General features: G+C 40.1%; 1 protein-coding gene across 1 annotated transcript in view; it reads right to left on the bottom strand.

The window, feature by feature from the left end:
- The window catches only part of PTPN14 (protein tyrosine phosphatase, non-receptor type 14), a 72,869-nt gene that overhangs the window by 10,643 nt on the left and 45,542 nt on the right, over positions 1-16,684 (bottom strand). The window contains exons 8-14 of the mRNA XM_010576391.1: positions 16,141-16,228; positions 15,311-15,393; positions 12,956-13,013; positions 9,481-9,559; positions 6,339-7,828; positions 3,574-3,717; positions 2,329-2,547 (exon numbers count right to left, since the gene is read on the bottom strand). Coding sequence (XP_010574693.1) covers positions 2,329-2,547; positions 3,574-3,717; positions 6,339-7,828; positions 9,481-9,559; positions 12,956-13,013; positions 15,311-15,393; positions 16,141-16,228 — 2,161 coding nt within the window. The remainder of the gene's footprint in view (positions 1-2,328; positions 2,548-3,573; positions 3,718-6,338; positions 7,829-9,480; positions 9,560-12,955; positions 13,014-15,310; positions 15,394-16,140; positions 16,229-16,684) is intronic.

Here is a 16,684-nt window from a genome sequence, read left to right as displayed (position 1 = left end):
AACTAGCATAGCATTTGTACGATAACAAATTTTTCACTGCATTGAAAACTGCTTTCAACCCTGTATGTCAGCTCATTTTCTTGTTTCATACTATGCAGCATTCTCCTCTTTGAATGATGATTAAAATCTGCAAGACCAATGCAGGCAGACTCCTCAAGTCCTTGTACGAGGTGGGGATGAATGTAAACTGCACAGCGCTAACCGGCATCTTGCACTTGGACTGGTCTTCTACTTGCATGCTTGTCTGCAGTCATGACTGCCGGTATAGTATTACTGAGTTTTTTAAATTAATACTGACCTGACCCAAACAGTCAGATGAAGCAGTCTTAAGAACTTTTTTGCTTAATCTATAAATTTAATTACAATTTTTGTCTCTGGTGTAGAAGACAATCTTTGTATCTTAACAGTGAAGGTCAATGGTAAATAAGCAGAGAAATACTGTAAAACTGTGGGGCTCGCAGACTGAGCACTGGGAGCTGGAATCCTCCAGGCATGGATCTTATCAGGATGATATAGGAGTTTTCTTTGCCTACTGACTTCTGTTCCAAATATCCAGCCTCCTGGCACATGATATGAAAGGACCATAAATAGTCTGGAGGGAATGCAATGCCTGGAATGTTTATGGCATTCTAATGCCCTAACTGGAGGATATTAAAAATTGAATATTGGGCTGCAAACACACACACACACTGTGCTACTGAGGTAAATTTCACAGATGCGATTTCACCTTCTAAGCAAAAGCACATCTGTTTGGCTTCCGTATGCACCACTATGAGTGTGAGAGTCAAATACTGGCAAGGGCCACTATCATGCGCTAAAACATTTGTGCGTGTTCCTGTGTGCTCTATGAAGGTGAGATGTGTACGTTTCCAACACTGACACACAAAATAAAATGTGGACTCAAACTAGCCAGGGAAAATTCTTTTCTGGCTAATACTGCTTCGTGGGCATAATTTATGTTAGGAATCTCCTTTTTTTGGCCTCCTACAAAGTAGATGAAAAATTTTGGGCTCAGAAATCCATCATCATAGCAACGTCTGATTATGCAAAAGCTCAGTATCTGCTACCTACCAGGCTATGTAGAGGGGTGATAAACTGCCAGGATCCTGGTTCAGAAATTGTTTTGAATCAACAGGATTTAACACTGTAAATCACAACCAAAGAGGCCAGCAAGTCTTCTGAAACTTTTAAAAGGCTTTTACTCCAGGAAAATATTAATTTAATAGGATGTTTTATTTATTTTTGAATTATTTCTTTTTAATTTGGATTTTGACAATGAGAAAAAGCAGACAACCCTCTCTGACAACAAGAGAATCTGTCATCTGAGGGAGAGGAGTGCTGTTACTTCTCTCAGGGTAGAGTAAAAGCCAACAAAGGACTTTGCAAATAGTACCAGAAGCTTAAAGAAAAACAAGCATCTGCAGCCACTGCAGGATAGTTCACTGTTAAAACTGGCTACGTTTCAAAGTAACAGTCAGATCATATCATATTTCTACATTGAATTAACAACAAATCTAAAGTTTCTTGATAAAAGTTATTTTGATACATATAAGTTCAATGCAGTACCCAATCAGAGACACAGGGATCTCATTAGTAAGGTGTTCTTTTTATCAACACATACTTTAAAAAAAATTATTTCAAAATCACTCAACTCTCATCATAGAATGAAGAAATACGTTATTTATATATATAATTGCAGTATCTATGCAAACACGCATTACTCCTAACTACACACTTTTTCTTTGGATGTGGAACTGCATATGTGGATCTACACCCCCAATTTTTAAAAATCGTATCCTATATGCTAGTAAATGGAACAAAACTTGTGCAGTATTTCTTTCAGGCTGCACCAATCAGTTGCAGGGACTCATTCTGCATGGGTTGTTGTAGTCCCCCAGTGGCCTGCAAGGCTATTGGGACTGTTAAATCAGAACATGTACTGACTGCTCATTCTTTCAGGTACAGGGTCATGACAACCGTATTACATTGCAGGTATTGGGGCTGATCTAACGCATTTTCATGAGGTTTAAGAACCATGGCATCTCTTTCTACATTAACCAATACAGACATTCCACAACCAGCTGGCAGAGGTGGGCATAAAAAAGTAAGGATGCCCCTTTAAAATGACTTCCCATTCTCTAGCAATTAAATCAACTCATGCATGTTAGTTGATAGAGATGCCCATGCTGACACAAAGGTACAATGATGCATTCTAAGTTACCTTTTCAGAAGCTTCAGAGTTACAGAAAATGCTGCTGTGCATCCAGAAACGCAAACAAAGTTTTAACATACCTTCATTTACAAAGCAAAGTCCAAGAAAGCTTTTACCTTTATGTGTGAAGCATTGATGTAGCCTGTATTATTTTCTTTGGTCGGCACCAGCTCTACTCGATTCTCCTCATACGGAACTACCTCCCTGATGCGGTTGCGCTCAGTGTTTTCAGGCAAGGCAGCAGTGGTGAAGATCCCATCTGCCTTTTTCTTTGGAATCTGCTCGTATTCTGTAAACACCATCCCCTCTTCCAACTTCCTCTTCAAGATTTTGCACTAAGATTTAACAGAAAGGAACACCAATCCATTAATTCTTCCTGGAAGAATGTTTACCACTAGACCCATCCATCTGTTCTTTGAATTTCAACATATAGACATAGCATTCTCTCACTCGCATCTTTTTTCAATTGCAGTTATCTGAGGAAACAGGACACACTTATTTCTACTGAATGAAACCACAAGCAAATTTTACATTTTTACATTCCACCTCCACATTTTTTAAGACTGATACCATAAAAAGCAAAACCATGCTAAATACACTCCTGGTTCAGTATGAATTTGTATGTGATTTCGCTGCAACAGACACCTGTCAAAATATTTTACATTTATCTTTTTAGGAAGAAGATCATACTGCGAGAAGCGTGATGTGGTCCACATTTCAAAATACTCCCTAATTTGCCAGTATGAAATGTCTGTGGTTGAACACAACCCCACATACGTACAGGCGGAGGTTAAGTTCTGTCGTCTGCGTACCAGACAACATAAGGCTGCAAATTTCCATCCAGAAAGCCAGAAAGATTCTTTGCAAATATGTCTCAAATCTTAATGGGCAGCAACTGGTTTTAATTTCCGAAATTCCATATACATGCACACACCCGCATGCACAAATATCAGGAGGCAAAACTTTTTTTTAAATTTAATCCCATTAGAGACATTAACTGAAGTCCTTAGATGTATCAGAACATGAAAGACTGTATCTATGGATGATCACTGTAGACTGCCTGATCAAGTGAAAAACGTGCAAAATGTTAAAATTACAGCTTGATCGTGTACGACATCGTATGGTCACATGAAATGGTGAACAGTCTCCATTTTCACTGACTTCAGTAAATGTTCAAGACATTTAACACTTTGCCAGCATCCAAAGACACACCAGTGTTAACCACAGACCTTTTCCATTAATGGCTCTGAAAATTTTTAAGAGAAATTTTTTCACATTGTAAATCAAATTTTCATATTTTAGAAACTTCATGCTGTTGGGAACAAAGGGAACGAGCAACATTTCCTGAGCCTCCATCTTACCCTCTCATCCATTGGCACCTTGGCGACTTCATCCTGGCTGTCCTCTGGCACTGGAACCCTAGCAACTGAGAGTCCGTTCAGTGCTGCCAACATCAAGGGCCTCTTCTGGGCCTCCAGGCCTGCCATCTTCTGCTTTTCTAGATTCTTTTGGCAAGAAAAGGCACGTTTTCATCTCTGTGTGATTATTTATAATGCCAGTAAAATGCTGGAATGTTTTTTTAATCTCCAAAATCTGCAACTCTCTGGCCAAGGAATGCAGATGATCACCATTAGCATCATAAATTCAAATACAACCTCTATTCTTCCTGTTATTCCTCAAAGGCCTGCTCCTACATGAGCACAGAATTTTAATTTCAAAGAAGTAATCCCAGCGTATAATACAGTACACATGCCATCAAAAGATGTACAAATACAATCTCAAGCATTTTTCTGCAAACGTTATTCTGAATGTAGGACACTCAAAGCATCACCCTGTTACGTGAAAGTAGCACTACTGTAGCCAAGGTACCTGAGGCATCTTTTAAAAAGCAATAATTTCAATCTATTGCAACAAACAGTAAAACACATGCCCATTGTTTCTCTTCTGTGATGGTAATACTTAAAATGAGAAGTCTTCTGATGCACTCAGCTATTATGGCGATTCAGTTAGCACCCATGATATATTTTGCACTAAAAACTGAGCTCACATATCCCAGAAACTGAATGTAACATCAGCCAGGGAGGGATATTGTTTATTGTATTCATGCATCATATTATGCTATGACATGGAGAATCAGAGTACGAATTTTAAAGGGAAGCCTGGTTCTCAGCATGCATTTGGAAGCTGTGGTCACCACACAGGCCAAGCTCAGCTCCTAGAAACACACTACTGAACCTGAATGCCCTCAGACATATGTAACGGCTTGATTTTTCAAAAGCCCGTAAGCTTTTTCCTCACCACTGTGTTTTTTTACTTAGTGCTCTGGAGAAACAAACAAAAAAGCCAAACAAAAATCCAAACCCACTCTGCTTTCTCTTCATACTTTCAGAAAGCAAGAAAATGCAAGTATTTTTTCTTTGTTGGGGATTTTATTATTATTACTACTTGCAAGGTCAAATAGAAAAGTCTGTGTTTAAAAGATCAAGGTCATCAAATTACCATTAATATAACATGTGATTCTTATGACAAAAGGAAGGTCTGCATGTGTTAAGACTGCTGATCTAGGCTGAAACCACCTTAAAAGCTTAATGCTAAGACCACCCCTTTACTTTCAAAACAACAATAAAAAAGCACCCTTTGACCAAAGGCTGATCTGAATGAGTATGCAGAGGAAGAGTACTCAAATAACATCTCTAAGCTCTCTTCTCACCTTCATTTCCACCCTAAAATCCTTTGGGTTCCTGCTTCCCAATATGTTTTCTTTCCTCAGAAGATCAAAAGAGCATATATATGCTTGTTGTTACACCAATGTCTACAGTATTCATTCATGAAAGATTATGTTTCATAGTCAAATATTTATTTTACGTTTAAAGTTTAAGATTCTGCAAGGATTAAATTCAGTCTCCATGATACAACTTAGTGATTCCTAACCATTACATCAGTGTAAGGATCCCCAATGAGCAAGAAGCACTATACCTACGTTTAGAAAATGTCTTTTAATATACCGTAGTATTTAAATCTAACTAGTTACTCATCTAGTAGTACATTACAAACTCTTTCCTGCTCTGGACCGTTTAGATGTTTCATTAATTTGTTTCAGGAATTGCTTTTTGTTTCAGACCTCAATTCTGAGAAGAAAAAAAAAAAAACCAAAAACCCCCCCAAAAAACGAACTATGGCACAGACAACTTTGCTTTCTGCGAGTACAGTTGCACTCCTGAGTGTTACATCAAGCACATACTTAAGTCACTAAATGGTAAGCACGCCTCATATTTCTGCCATTGCTTGCAGTGGCACTGCAGCCTTTAAATACTTTTTACTCTAAATTCATTGCAAGTTTAAAAGGACCCTATTTCTCATACTTGAGTACATTTTTTTTAAAAATAAACAATCCAGGTCCTCAACCACATAGCCTCTACCTGTGCTGCTTCTGTAATTAGATATCTGACTGCTCATTTAGTTATCGGCAAAACTGGCAATCCATATTCTACAGCTACTGGTGTTTTATGCAGATAAGTATGTTACATAAAGTGGCAGGAGAGACAATCAGGTCATTTGAAAAGCTCAGGAGCTTCCATTATGTTCTATATTATGCGATACTTAACTCGACACCCCTACAAAGGAGGAAGAAAACGCCAGTGCCGAAACGCCATCTCCCGCCCATCTCGGCAAGCGCGTTTCAGACTCCCCCTGCCCTCGGATCGGTGGGGGCTAGAGCGCCGTGCGGGCAGAAGGGGAGCGGGCATGGAGGGGGGCTTCGCCGCCTGCCTCCTCCTCCCCCGGCAGCGTACTCTGCCACCCGCCTCGGGCTGGCGCTGCGGCCGGGGCGGTGGCATCCATCGCCAGCGGATCAGACGCAGGCCTGGCCAGCAGCCGAGCGACCGCAGCGGGGGAAGCGGGCAAGCCCAGCAGCACTGCATGGGATCAGCCCCCTTGGTGGCCATACGGACCCACGAAACCAAACCGTACCTGGCACTTCATGTCGGACTTGCTAACCTCAAGCAAATCAACATCTTCCACTCACGCGTGCCCCACCGTTTACTGATCCACCAGTTTTCTGGTAGGGAGACTGGCCTGTATGATTACGAATTTCCAAGAAGCCACTGCAACAGAGGAAGGCACTTACCCTGATCATGATTTCTCTTTCTATAATGCTGTCCTCAATAGAAAACATTTCAGACACAGGCCTTTCCTTGACCGGTTCTTTCTTGACCCGCTCCTTCACACTCGTGAGGTCAGGCTCTGAGATAGAGGGCCCGAGCGAAGACCCATTTATTGCCATTTGATCAGTTCGAGAGACACTAATGGCTTTGGAGGGCCCCGGCCTCATGGCCTTGGCCCTGGCTACAGCCACAGAAATACTAACATGGTCCTGCCTCAGGGCTCCGTTGCTGACACTTTTCCGAGGCCCGGGATACTCTGGAGGAGGTTTATTTGGTATTCTAGCCAAGGCAGCTTGCAGCTGAGCGCTGTACTCCATGTTCTCGTGGAGAGCTGTTATCCGTGACATGGATTCTGGGGTTTCTTCTTCCTCTTCGCTTTCGCTGCTGTGTATCAGCATTGTGGCATCGGAGAAGGTCTTCTTGTGATGGTAATGAGGAACTTGCTGAACTTCGTGCCCCATCTGAACTGACTCTTCCGGCTGCACTTGCTCCCGCAAAGTGTTCCTGCGTGGCAGAGGGGCGTTTAAAGTTTTCAATGCCATGGCTTCTATACCACGGACCATATTGCTGATGACCTCCAAACTATGGCGCTTGTTCACAGCTGCGTGATGCTTCACTGCCATGAGGGGCTCGCTGACCTCCTGCAGCGACTGACGGACGACCGGCGAGCTGTCCTCCTGGAAGGTCTTCACTGACAGCTGGACTTTGCGAGTGACCAGGTCAGGACTGCTCCCACTGACATACTTGTGCCGGTGGCTTGCCAGGTCTGGCGTGCTAGTGGCAGGACGTGGGCGCGGGTACGGAGGTGGGGGTCTGAAGAGATAGTTCTTTAACATGTGAGCGGTGTTGTAACTCTGGCTGCTCTGCAGCTGCATGTTAGCCAGTTCTGGTGTACTCACAGTGTGGGATATGGCACTGGCTGCTGTCTTATTTTGCGCAGCATTGTTAGGGTTCATTTGGTCAGATGGAGTGACAGGCTTGTTATAGCCACTACCCTGGGGCCCGTATGCAATTGTGTAAGGATGTCTCTCTCGAATCTCAGGCTGACTGTAAACTAGGTCTTCCGGCTGGTTATAAGCATGTGTGTTTCCAATATTGAGATTCCTCAAAGACTGACTTTGGCTATCCATCTGGATCACCCCTCTCTTCATTTGCCTCATGACAGTTTCGTAGTCTGGAGTTGGCCGGTAAGATGGTACTATGATTGCGCTATGTCTGTGGCTGGGGATATAATCTGCTCGCATGATGTCACTTCCAGGGATGCTCAGATTTGAGGACATTGGAGATGCCTGGATGAAGTTCTGTGAGCGATTGAGGGAGTTCATGCTGTGGGCACTGCACACACTCCCGTTGGGTCCATTACCATTCAAGTAGCTAAAGTCCACTGGACACCTATCCAAACTGGTCTGAGACCTACAGTAGAAAGTTTCTTCATTTCCATGGAAAATACTATCTGTGTAGAGCAGAGATAAAGACATTGATAATTTTAACATACAAGGACTTGTTCAACGTTAACAAAACTTCAGCTGCAGTCTGCACCAACGAATACAGAGACAGCTTAGTGTACAACTGCAGGGAACATTTGGTCTTGTGAGCATCCTTGAGTCACTGAAAAAGAACTAAACCCAAAGCTAGTCATGTAAACACTCCAACAGTTAGCAAAATATGGTCGTTCAGATCCTTGTGGGAGACATGAAAGGGGAGAGAGAGGAAATGTTTTTGCCTGGGGTGGCAATGAAGAATAAAGGGGCATCTCCTCCCTCAGCATCCTGGAAGGATTCATTGCTGCTGCCACCTTAAAAATCCAGTGCTGCTAGCTATGGTAATCCTAAAAGTTCTCTTGTCTTTTCTGTTGATGCACCGTTGTCTGTGATTCGAAGTAGCAGAGGACTGTGAAACTGGAAGTCCTACTTCAGACCAATCAACAGTTTTGAGGATCTGAAGTATAACAGAGCAGGGTGATCAGGACTTGGTAGAGGGGGATCAGGAGGGAGGAAAAAAAACCCGGAAAACCACTCTACAGATGCACTAAAGAGTATTAAATACTTCAGCAAAGGATATTTGAGAGGGAATCAAGATGGTAAAGATGATGTCCTGGATTACAACTGTACTGCAACTGTCTGTGGTTGAAAATCTCATAAGAAAAGAGTAGCAGCTCGCAAAACTCTGAAATCAGCTAGTTCTTCAACAATATAGAGAAGTCTGTGGTAAAACTAAGGGAACTTTACAATTCTTCTAAAATTGAGAACATCCCCCTTCAGATCCTCAGCTTCGAAGTAAAATAGTAGTAGCCACTAAGTCAAATCTTCTATTGTATGCAAGGAACTATACCGAACGGCTCCTTTCAAAACTTATCAAATTCTGCCTTAAAATTAGTCAGACCACCACAACACTATCAGGTATGATTAAGAGCTCCTCTGTCAGTGAGAGCTCTTCAACTGTACCTCTCATGAACTGCAAAGAACGTAGCCTAACAGACCTGGCTATGTGTATTCCAAAAGGTGGTGTGGTTAAGGGTGTGAGACTCAAGGTGTTTAGGGGCTGGGCTCCATTCCCAGACTTGATCAAAGTAACCTGGTACAACCTCTTAGAGAATTTATTTGTCAAATGCAGGGGTAAAAACAGTTAACCCTCCTTACATCTGTAAGGCTAACAAAGCAGGCAGATGTTGGTGAAAAAAATCAGCAGGAAAAGATTATCTAAATACACAGTTTTGTGACCAGGATGCTATGATTTCTCCTACAGTAAAAGATATTTGCTGTCTCCTTTTCCCTCACTCCATTTCTCTCCCTGGCCCCAGCTGGCACTGCCTTTGAGTACAGCCATCACACTTCCTTTAGAAATTTTTTCAGCTCACTGAACTGGAATACCAAGTTTAATGTCCATATAATCATGCACAGACATTTTAGAGAAATTTGAAAACTGAAATTGGACTTTAAACAGAAGACTTACTGCAACATTAACTATAAAACTGCTAGCTCTCCTCCAGCAGTAGCTCGCATTTGACCATGACAGCATTAGAAATCTAGGCATAAGGGTTAGGAGCTTCTTTGCATACACATAAAATTGAAGTCCATTAAAGGAAAAAATATATGCTGTAAGTACCTTGTGAATTATGTGTTTCAGTGTAGTGTTCTCCACACTGGACATGCATAGGAGGCAGTATAAATGGATGTTGTCTTGGCTGAAATAAAAGCACAAGGAAAAAAAAAAAAAGCATTAGGCACTTCATTTGCTACAATTTTTGCAGCTGAAACAGGAAAAACGGTTCTATGCCCTTTCCACTGAATACTGCTCTTTCTTACCCAGCCAAAGACACATGGCTTGGCATTTCTTTATAGAACAGAGAATAACACTTTGTAAATTGTTTGCTAAATTTTGTTACAGAGCCCAAAGCTGACCAGTTAAGACTCCTTCAAGCTCAACCACTTCAGAAAACAATATCCAGACTCCCAGCTCACTTAGAACTTTTCAAAAGTTTATTAAAAGCCCTTGCCCTTGAAGAATTAAAGCAAAACAAAACAAACACCTAATCAGGAGAGAAGCAGAAGATGAAACAAATTCAAGGACCTAAAACACTGTTATACAAGCAACAGGAGCACATATGGACTTAAAATAACCCTGCAAATTATACGAATATCGGATTCCCTAGATAAATTGGAGCCTTCCTCCAACAATCTGCACTGCAACAAGCTTTTTAACACAAGTATCACAGGGACAATTCAGCATTAAATCAGCAGGATCCTTTGCGGTGAAATAAATCACAGCTGATGCCATATTCACCAGCTTTGTCCATTGGTAAACCAATGAGTTTTGCAATCACATTTTACCACCTGCACTGTAATGTCCTGTCTGGTGTCACTGAGCAAAGCTTATAAAAATATACTTTGATATATGAAGTAAGCAGAAAGAGAAGGAAGACAAGAGTCTTGTCTCGTGAATACGTCTTCCTTTACAGCAGAAAAAGGGCTTTTCATGTAGGCTGATTCAAGTAGTTCAAGCTATTAAGGAATACTGTGGAAGCCCAAGGCAAAAAAGAAATACCAAATAATTTACCTTTGCATGCACATGCACAAATTGAGCACCACGCAAGTTAGCTACTGAAGAGGGGGTAGGGAAGGGGTTAAATTTACATTTTCTGTGTAAATGGGGAGAAGGAATGAGAATCAAAGAAACTGAGCGCACATATGAATTCTTGCATACAAAATTTCTGTGTTAAGCCAGAGCTGGAAGATGACAGGAAATATTTCTGCTACAACAATTACTTCCAAGGGTATAAAACCTGACTCTCACTGAACAATCTGGGCGAAGGAGCCTGCCACTGACAACCCCAGTAGAGGAGCTTGGTCTGGAACAAACCAAAATTTTGGAAAGCCTAACAAATGGAGGCAGAGGAAAAGTGCAAGGCAAAAGAAGTGACTTCTACTGGGAATGTATAGAACTGGAACACACAGTTTTCTTTGTGATACATGTTGTGGAAAGTATCTGCAAAAATCAATTAGGAATTTTTTTTTTTTTTTTTTGAAGGCCTATCTGCCTCTTCTGACAGAACAGGAGAAGCTTGAGGTCTGCAGAACATCAATATCCAAGTTAAGGATCACTTAGAATTTTTTTTTCTTTTAAATCAGCTAATTAAACATATCATCATATTAAGATCTCCCACACTGAGAAGGTTTTGCTGGAAAACCAGCATCATTGGGTGGCCTGACAGGAAAAAGAAACAGAATAAAATGGCTTTAAAGTAATAGTTAATAATACAGGTTCACCATAATGCCAAAACCAATATAAAGGGTCTTAATCTGAAAGTAATGAACATCATCCTCAGCGAAGTGGCAGAGCCTCACCCCAAAGATTCCACTTCACTTCCCATTTATGCCTACTGATTTATTACCATACAAGACAAATGAATAGGTAGGTGTATAAAGGTATGTACAGTGCAGACAACAGTCAGGAGGGCTTTTTTTTTTTTCCCCTCCCCAAAGAGAACTGTTCCAACAAGTTAACAAAACAATTATGAAAAAAACAGTTGAAAGTTCAACATGAACGGTTAGCAGCCTAGTTCACTTTTTAATTGATGAGCACACATTCCTCCTCTTGATCCTCCCAAGACTTTGGGTTTTTTTGTTGTTGTTGTTTGTTTGTTTTTTTTAAACTTGCTGCATGCTTATGTTCAAAACATAAAGAGGCAGCAGGATTTGGTTTTCCTTTGAAAAAGTAGATTTCCTTTTTTCATATCTAATATAGAAGGCAACTCTCTTTTTCCCCTTGCGATATATCTAAGGCCATAGCATAAGAATGCAAAGCACATTTCATTTCTTCACCTTCAGTTTTTCATAGTCATCTCCAGGGACCAAACTAGCAGATACTAAAAATACTATAAATATGCCTCAGAGAACATAATACACAGCCTGCATATTGTATCGTGACACCTTAGAAACATGCTAAGAATGAAAGGACAAAGAAATCCAGAGCCAGCTACAACAGCTTTCCTGCCAATGGCTGGGAAACACAGAGTGCAACTTTTAGATCTAATGGACCATATATATGAACACAGGAAAATAGCCTGTGCTGAAATCTCCAAAGATAAAGCTATCCTAATATCAGTACCTGCTTAACCTTAATTGTGGAACATTTTCACAAGCTGTAACCACACCACAGGGAAATGTCAAGAAAACACTGCTGCCCACATTAGCTTTCTGCCATGCAGCAATAGGCTAATGGAGTTATCACTCTAGGAAGGTCTACAAAGCAGGTATGACCTATATCACACATGAAAACTGGCAACCTGCATACAGATAATATTGCTCTCTGTCTAAGGAATCAGCAGTGCTGTTGCTACTCTTATTTAACAGATTCTGAATTACTGTAAGAAATATTGACATACTACATGTTAAAATTGGATCCAAAAAAGCATCCTTAGAACTGACCGGGAAAAAAAGACTCCCACAGACTTTTTTTTTTTTTTTTTTTTTAAAGATTTCAGGAAAAAGTTACCCAGTTTTGTCAGATTTATAGTATTTATGGAGGTTAGTTAAAGGGAAACAAATACAGTTTAAGAAAAACTCTGAGTCACAATCCTGTACTGATTATAATATTTTTACTTAAAATCACAGTACTTTCCCCACAGAAAACAGGCTCTTAACCCAAGAAGCTGGTAAATTGTAAGTAGACTTCATACAAAACCATGAGGAACGAAGAAACGTGAAATGAGAAGCTGTAAAATTATGTAACAACTAGGTTTTGATGTATACAGCACAAGACACTTCAGATTCTTTCTAGGGGATTATTTTCTCTACATATTGAAATAACCTCAATCCAGTAGAAAGGATGCTCAGTTTCTGCAGGGCAAATAAAAATAAAATGCCTTGAAGACTGTAATTTTTAATACTCAGTGGTGATATTATCCAGTTAAATTAATCAACCTGGGCAGCCACACCCTTGAAACTCATTCCAATCCTATTGCCTACAAGAAATGAGTTAATGTGCTTATTTGAAATTTAGAAAGTATTCCATCTTATACAATGCCCCATACTATTAGAAATGGCATAGACATTCTTAAAGACGCCACTGTGGCACATACCAAGGATGACCTACTCCAAGTGGGCCGTCGTCGGATAGGGGGAGGAGAACTTGATTGTCTGTGGAAGAAAAAGTAAAGAGAAATACTAGAAACTACAATATGTCAATTCTGATTCAAGAATGAATGGGAAAAACAAGAGATAAAGGATCTGTAAGTATTGCTCATTAATGAGATTTTAAAAATATGAATAAGTGAAAATAATTCAGGTTCTTCTCTAAATACAGGAAGTATTCCAGTTCAAAAATATATATGCCTTCTGTTCATGATCCTATTTGGCTTACTTGGAAACACAAGAAAGACAAACCCTGGTTTAAAAATGAATGAAACAAGTCTCTTAAGCAGTAAAAACTGAACATGGCGCACAGGCACAGTCTCAGGTTATTTAAGGTGAACATTAAAACAATGACAATTTTATGAAATTCATAGCAATCACTCCAAAGCAATGCACACAGAACGGGAGGGAAAAAAAAAAAAAAGCACGACTGATCAAATTATACTAGCAGAGCCACATACAATGTTAGAGTAGCCAGGTGCAGTGGAAGGAACAAGGAGTACAGGAGGAAAAAAAATGAGGAAGGGAAAGAAACAAGTTGAAGGAGGCAGAAATATAGTGCTTACGTGAAGAGAGAAAGGTGGAATTTGTCCTCTTACAGTTTCTGATCTGGTGAATGATGTTATGTGCAATTAGAGGAAACGCACGCAGGAAAACAAACAACTATCATTTTAACACAGAGGACAGGAAAATTATTCGGCTAGAAAACACACATTGGCATATGCTGTCATCAATACCTGTGGCTCTAACACAGAAGCAGATACTACATGAGACTGTAGTTAAGGAGAGCAGTTCTAATGGCAAAAACATTTTTAAACTCCAGTTATTTCACTCAGTGACCTCATGACATTCTCTATCTTTATTAGTCCAAATATTTGTAAGTTGTATATCAAGCTGCTACATACACCCAGTTCATGGTACCCACATACTTATGGCTCAGTGTTTAGAAATCAACATAATCAAAAGCTATTGCTTCTGCAGTCTGAATATGAATGGTAACAGAACAGTCCTCTCTGTTGACCCCAAAATACAGCTTCAAAGGGGAAATATTCCAAGATGGCAGACTATGGTATTTTGTTTTCTTTCTTGACTGTCACAGGGGAGACAATCAGGAGCTTCCTTTGAACTCAATTCCTCTGAAACCGTTAAAATTAAATTTAGTATTGGACTACTGAAATGCATTATATGCTGCGAAGAAATGTCTTTTCTGGTCTTCCACTCACATCCCAAGAACTGTAAGCACCATCTGAAATCTAATCAACATCTCTTTTCTGTAAGTGAAAAGATCATTCTATGCAGTTCACCTCATTGGTCTCTCCAATACTCTAACTCACTGTATGTTAATATAATGTGTGCATATATAATATTAGAAAGCTACACCTTCCAATCTTCCCTTCATTGTTTTGGCTTTATTTTCCAACAGCTGGCATTACCCAGCCAAACAGATGGGATGTCCAGCTCTAACTAGAGCCATTGGTAGAGATGAGACTTCTTCATATCTTTCCAGCTAACCAACCTGGTAAGTTTTGCAAGGAATTCATGTTCTCATTGCTATACAAACCCAGCACATCATGAAAATTCTCAAAACCCTAAACTTCTGAAAGCTAAATTTATCTCAAACTAAAATTGCTGTGTGCTGGTATAAATAAAACATCCTCAGCTAACAGACTTTTGACTTATAACTAAAGCCTCATGAATTCCTCCTTCAGTTAGGATGAATCCACCTGTATGAGAGGACCAGTTCCTTAGTAAGTGCTCAAAGTAGAGCCTAAAGGAGCCTTCAGGTTCAGATTTAGTGTCTCTGCTGCACTGTGCTAGTAGGGCTATGCAACTTAACTTTCCCAGGTGTCCTCCCTCGTTTGGCGCACATAAGCAGCAGACAAATTATACCACCCAAATTATAAGATGACAACCTGTGCTTTCCACCAACCTTAGCTGCTAGATGGGTAGTGCATCTTCAAAATGTTACTGCAGTTCACATTTTGGCATGTTAACACATGTCACCCCTCACTCCAGTTTATACTAATACTCTGGGTTATGAATGGCAGAGACCAAGGGCTTCAATTCAAGACTGTCAGATTTGGCTGCTTGGGGAGCATCAAGCCTCACAAGACTCAGAATGAAATTTCATTCTCAATTGTCTGTTCTTGCTGGTGGTTAAAACAAAACAAGAAAAAAAGGGAAAGGGGAAAAGAATAACTGTCACAAGTAACTAGAAAAAACAAGCAAAACCAGACATGCCAAAACTCAGATCAATTCCAAAGCAGGGTGTCAGAAAACAACTCTGAAGAAAGAGTACTCACTCTGTGCAGATTTTATTCTGTTTGTAAAACTTGTGTCTTGCTGCAAACAGCCGTGAAATATATTTGGCATTTTCAAGATCATCCTTTAAACACAAGGAAAAAAATAGGAAAAAATAATATATATATATATATAATCATTCATTTGTTATTCTCACCAAGAAGTAACAAAGAAGAGTTTTAAAAATCCAATTGCAATAACGCTTGGTAAGCTCCATCATGTACAGAATCTGGCTGCCAAGAACATGTCTAGTGCCCTCAAGAGCATTCAAGGCATTGAATTACTGAAATACAGTGGCATGCCTTTACATGCTGCCACTTCACTGCTAAGTCACAGTAGGGGGGAGGAGGGACAACAACAACAAAAAAATGGCTCAAGCTTGCTGGTCCAATTTCTATACTGGCCTTGGTTCAGGGAGATGTGGAGTGATTTTAAATAGCACAGAACAGCACTGCAGCCCTCTGAATTCCAGTATGTGCACGCATGGTAGCTTATGCCCAGTTTCTACAACTGCTTATGCTGCTATATTTATGCCAACGTGAAAGATAGTGTGGCACTGTGGATGTTTCATCCAACAAGCACTTCAGTTTTTCGCAGACTTCCCAGCATGGTATAATTCGGGATGCTTGGAAGAGAATACAAATATTGATAGCTAAATGAAATTAATTTTACTCTCCGCATAAAATCAAATGCAAACTTGGCGGGGAGCTGGAAGGGTGGGGTGGGGTGTGTGTCTTATGGTGAGTGACCCCCTTTGAGAAAGTGGAATTTTAAAGGTTTATTTTTTATATAAGCAGCTTTCTTGATGACACTGATTAGATCTTTTTCTTACTGTATGAAAGAGCACGTTCTCTTCTTTGTTGATCAACTCTAGAACAATCGAAGACTTGTTATGTGCTATATTCCCAATGTCATTCCACCTGTAGAGTGAAAAAATGCAGTAGAGTTTGCCAACACATACATTCAAACATTTCACAAACACATTAAGAATCCCTTAGTCAACATTAGTCTCATTTTATGTGAAAGCTTTTCAGTAGCTGCTTGATGAAGAAATATTGTCAGGAAAATAAGGAAGTCATGCTCTGATTAAAGGAGAAACAGATACTCAGCTCTTATCCCAAAGCAGGAGAGTTAAAAGCTCTCTTTAAAAACACCAATTTGAAGACTTAGAAGATACAGTGAAAATACACTAATGATAAACATTTTACTGAACTGTGGCATTTTGAACTGATTGATTTTAGCCACATGTAATGGAAATTTTTTTTTTTTTTTTTTTTTTTAATAGAGCCATTCCTCTCCAAACGCCATTTCCAACTTTCCTCCAGTGCCAATTCTTCCTAAAGAAGGTTAAGTTGACAGCATGGTTATGTAGGCTA

This window comes from Haliaeetus leucocephalus, unplaced genomic scaffold (genome assembly GCF_000737465.1).
Source record: "Haliaeetus leucocephalus isolate CR32 unplaced genomic scaffold, Haliaeetus_leucocephalus-4.0 Scaffold526, whole genome shotgun sequence".
In the NCBI taxonomy this organism is placed as follows: Eukaryota; Metazoa; Chordata; class Aves; order Accipitriformes; family Accipitridae; genus Haliaeetus; species Haliaeetus leucocephalus.
The sequence above is the reverse complement of the archived record's forward strand: the minus strand, read 5'-3'. Positions and strand labels throughout refer to the sequence as shown.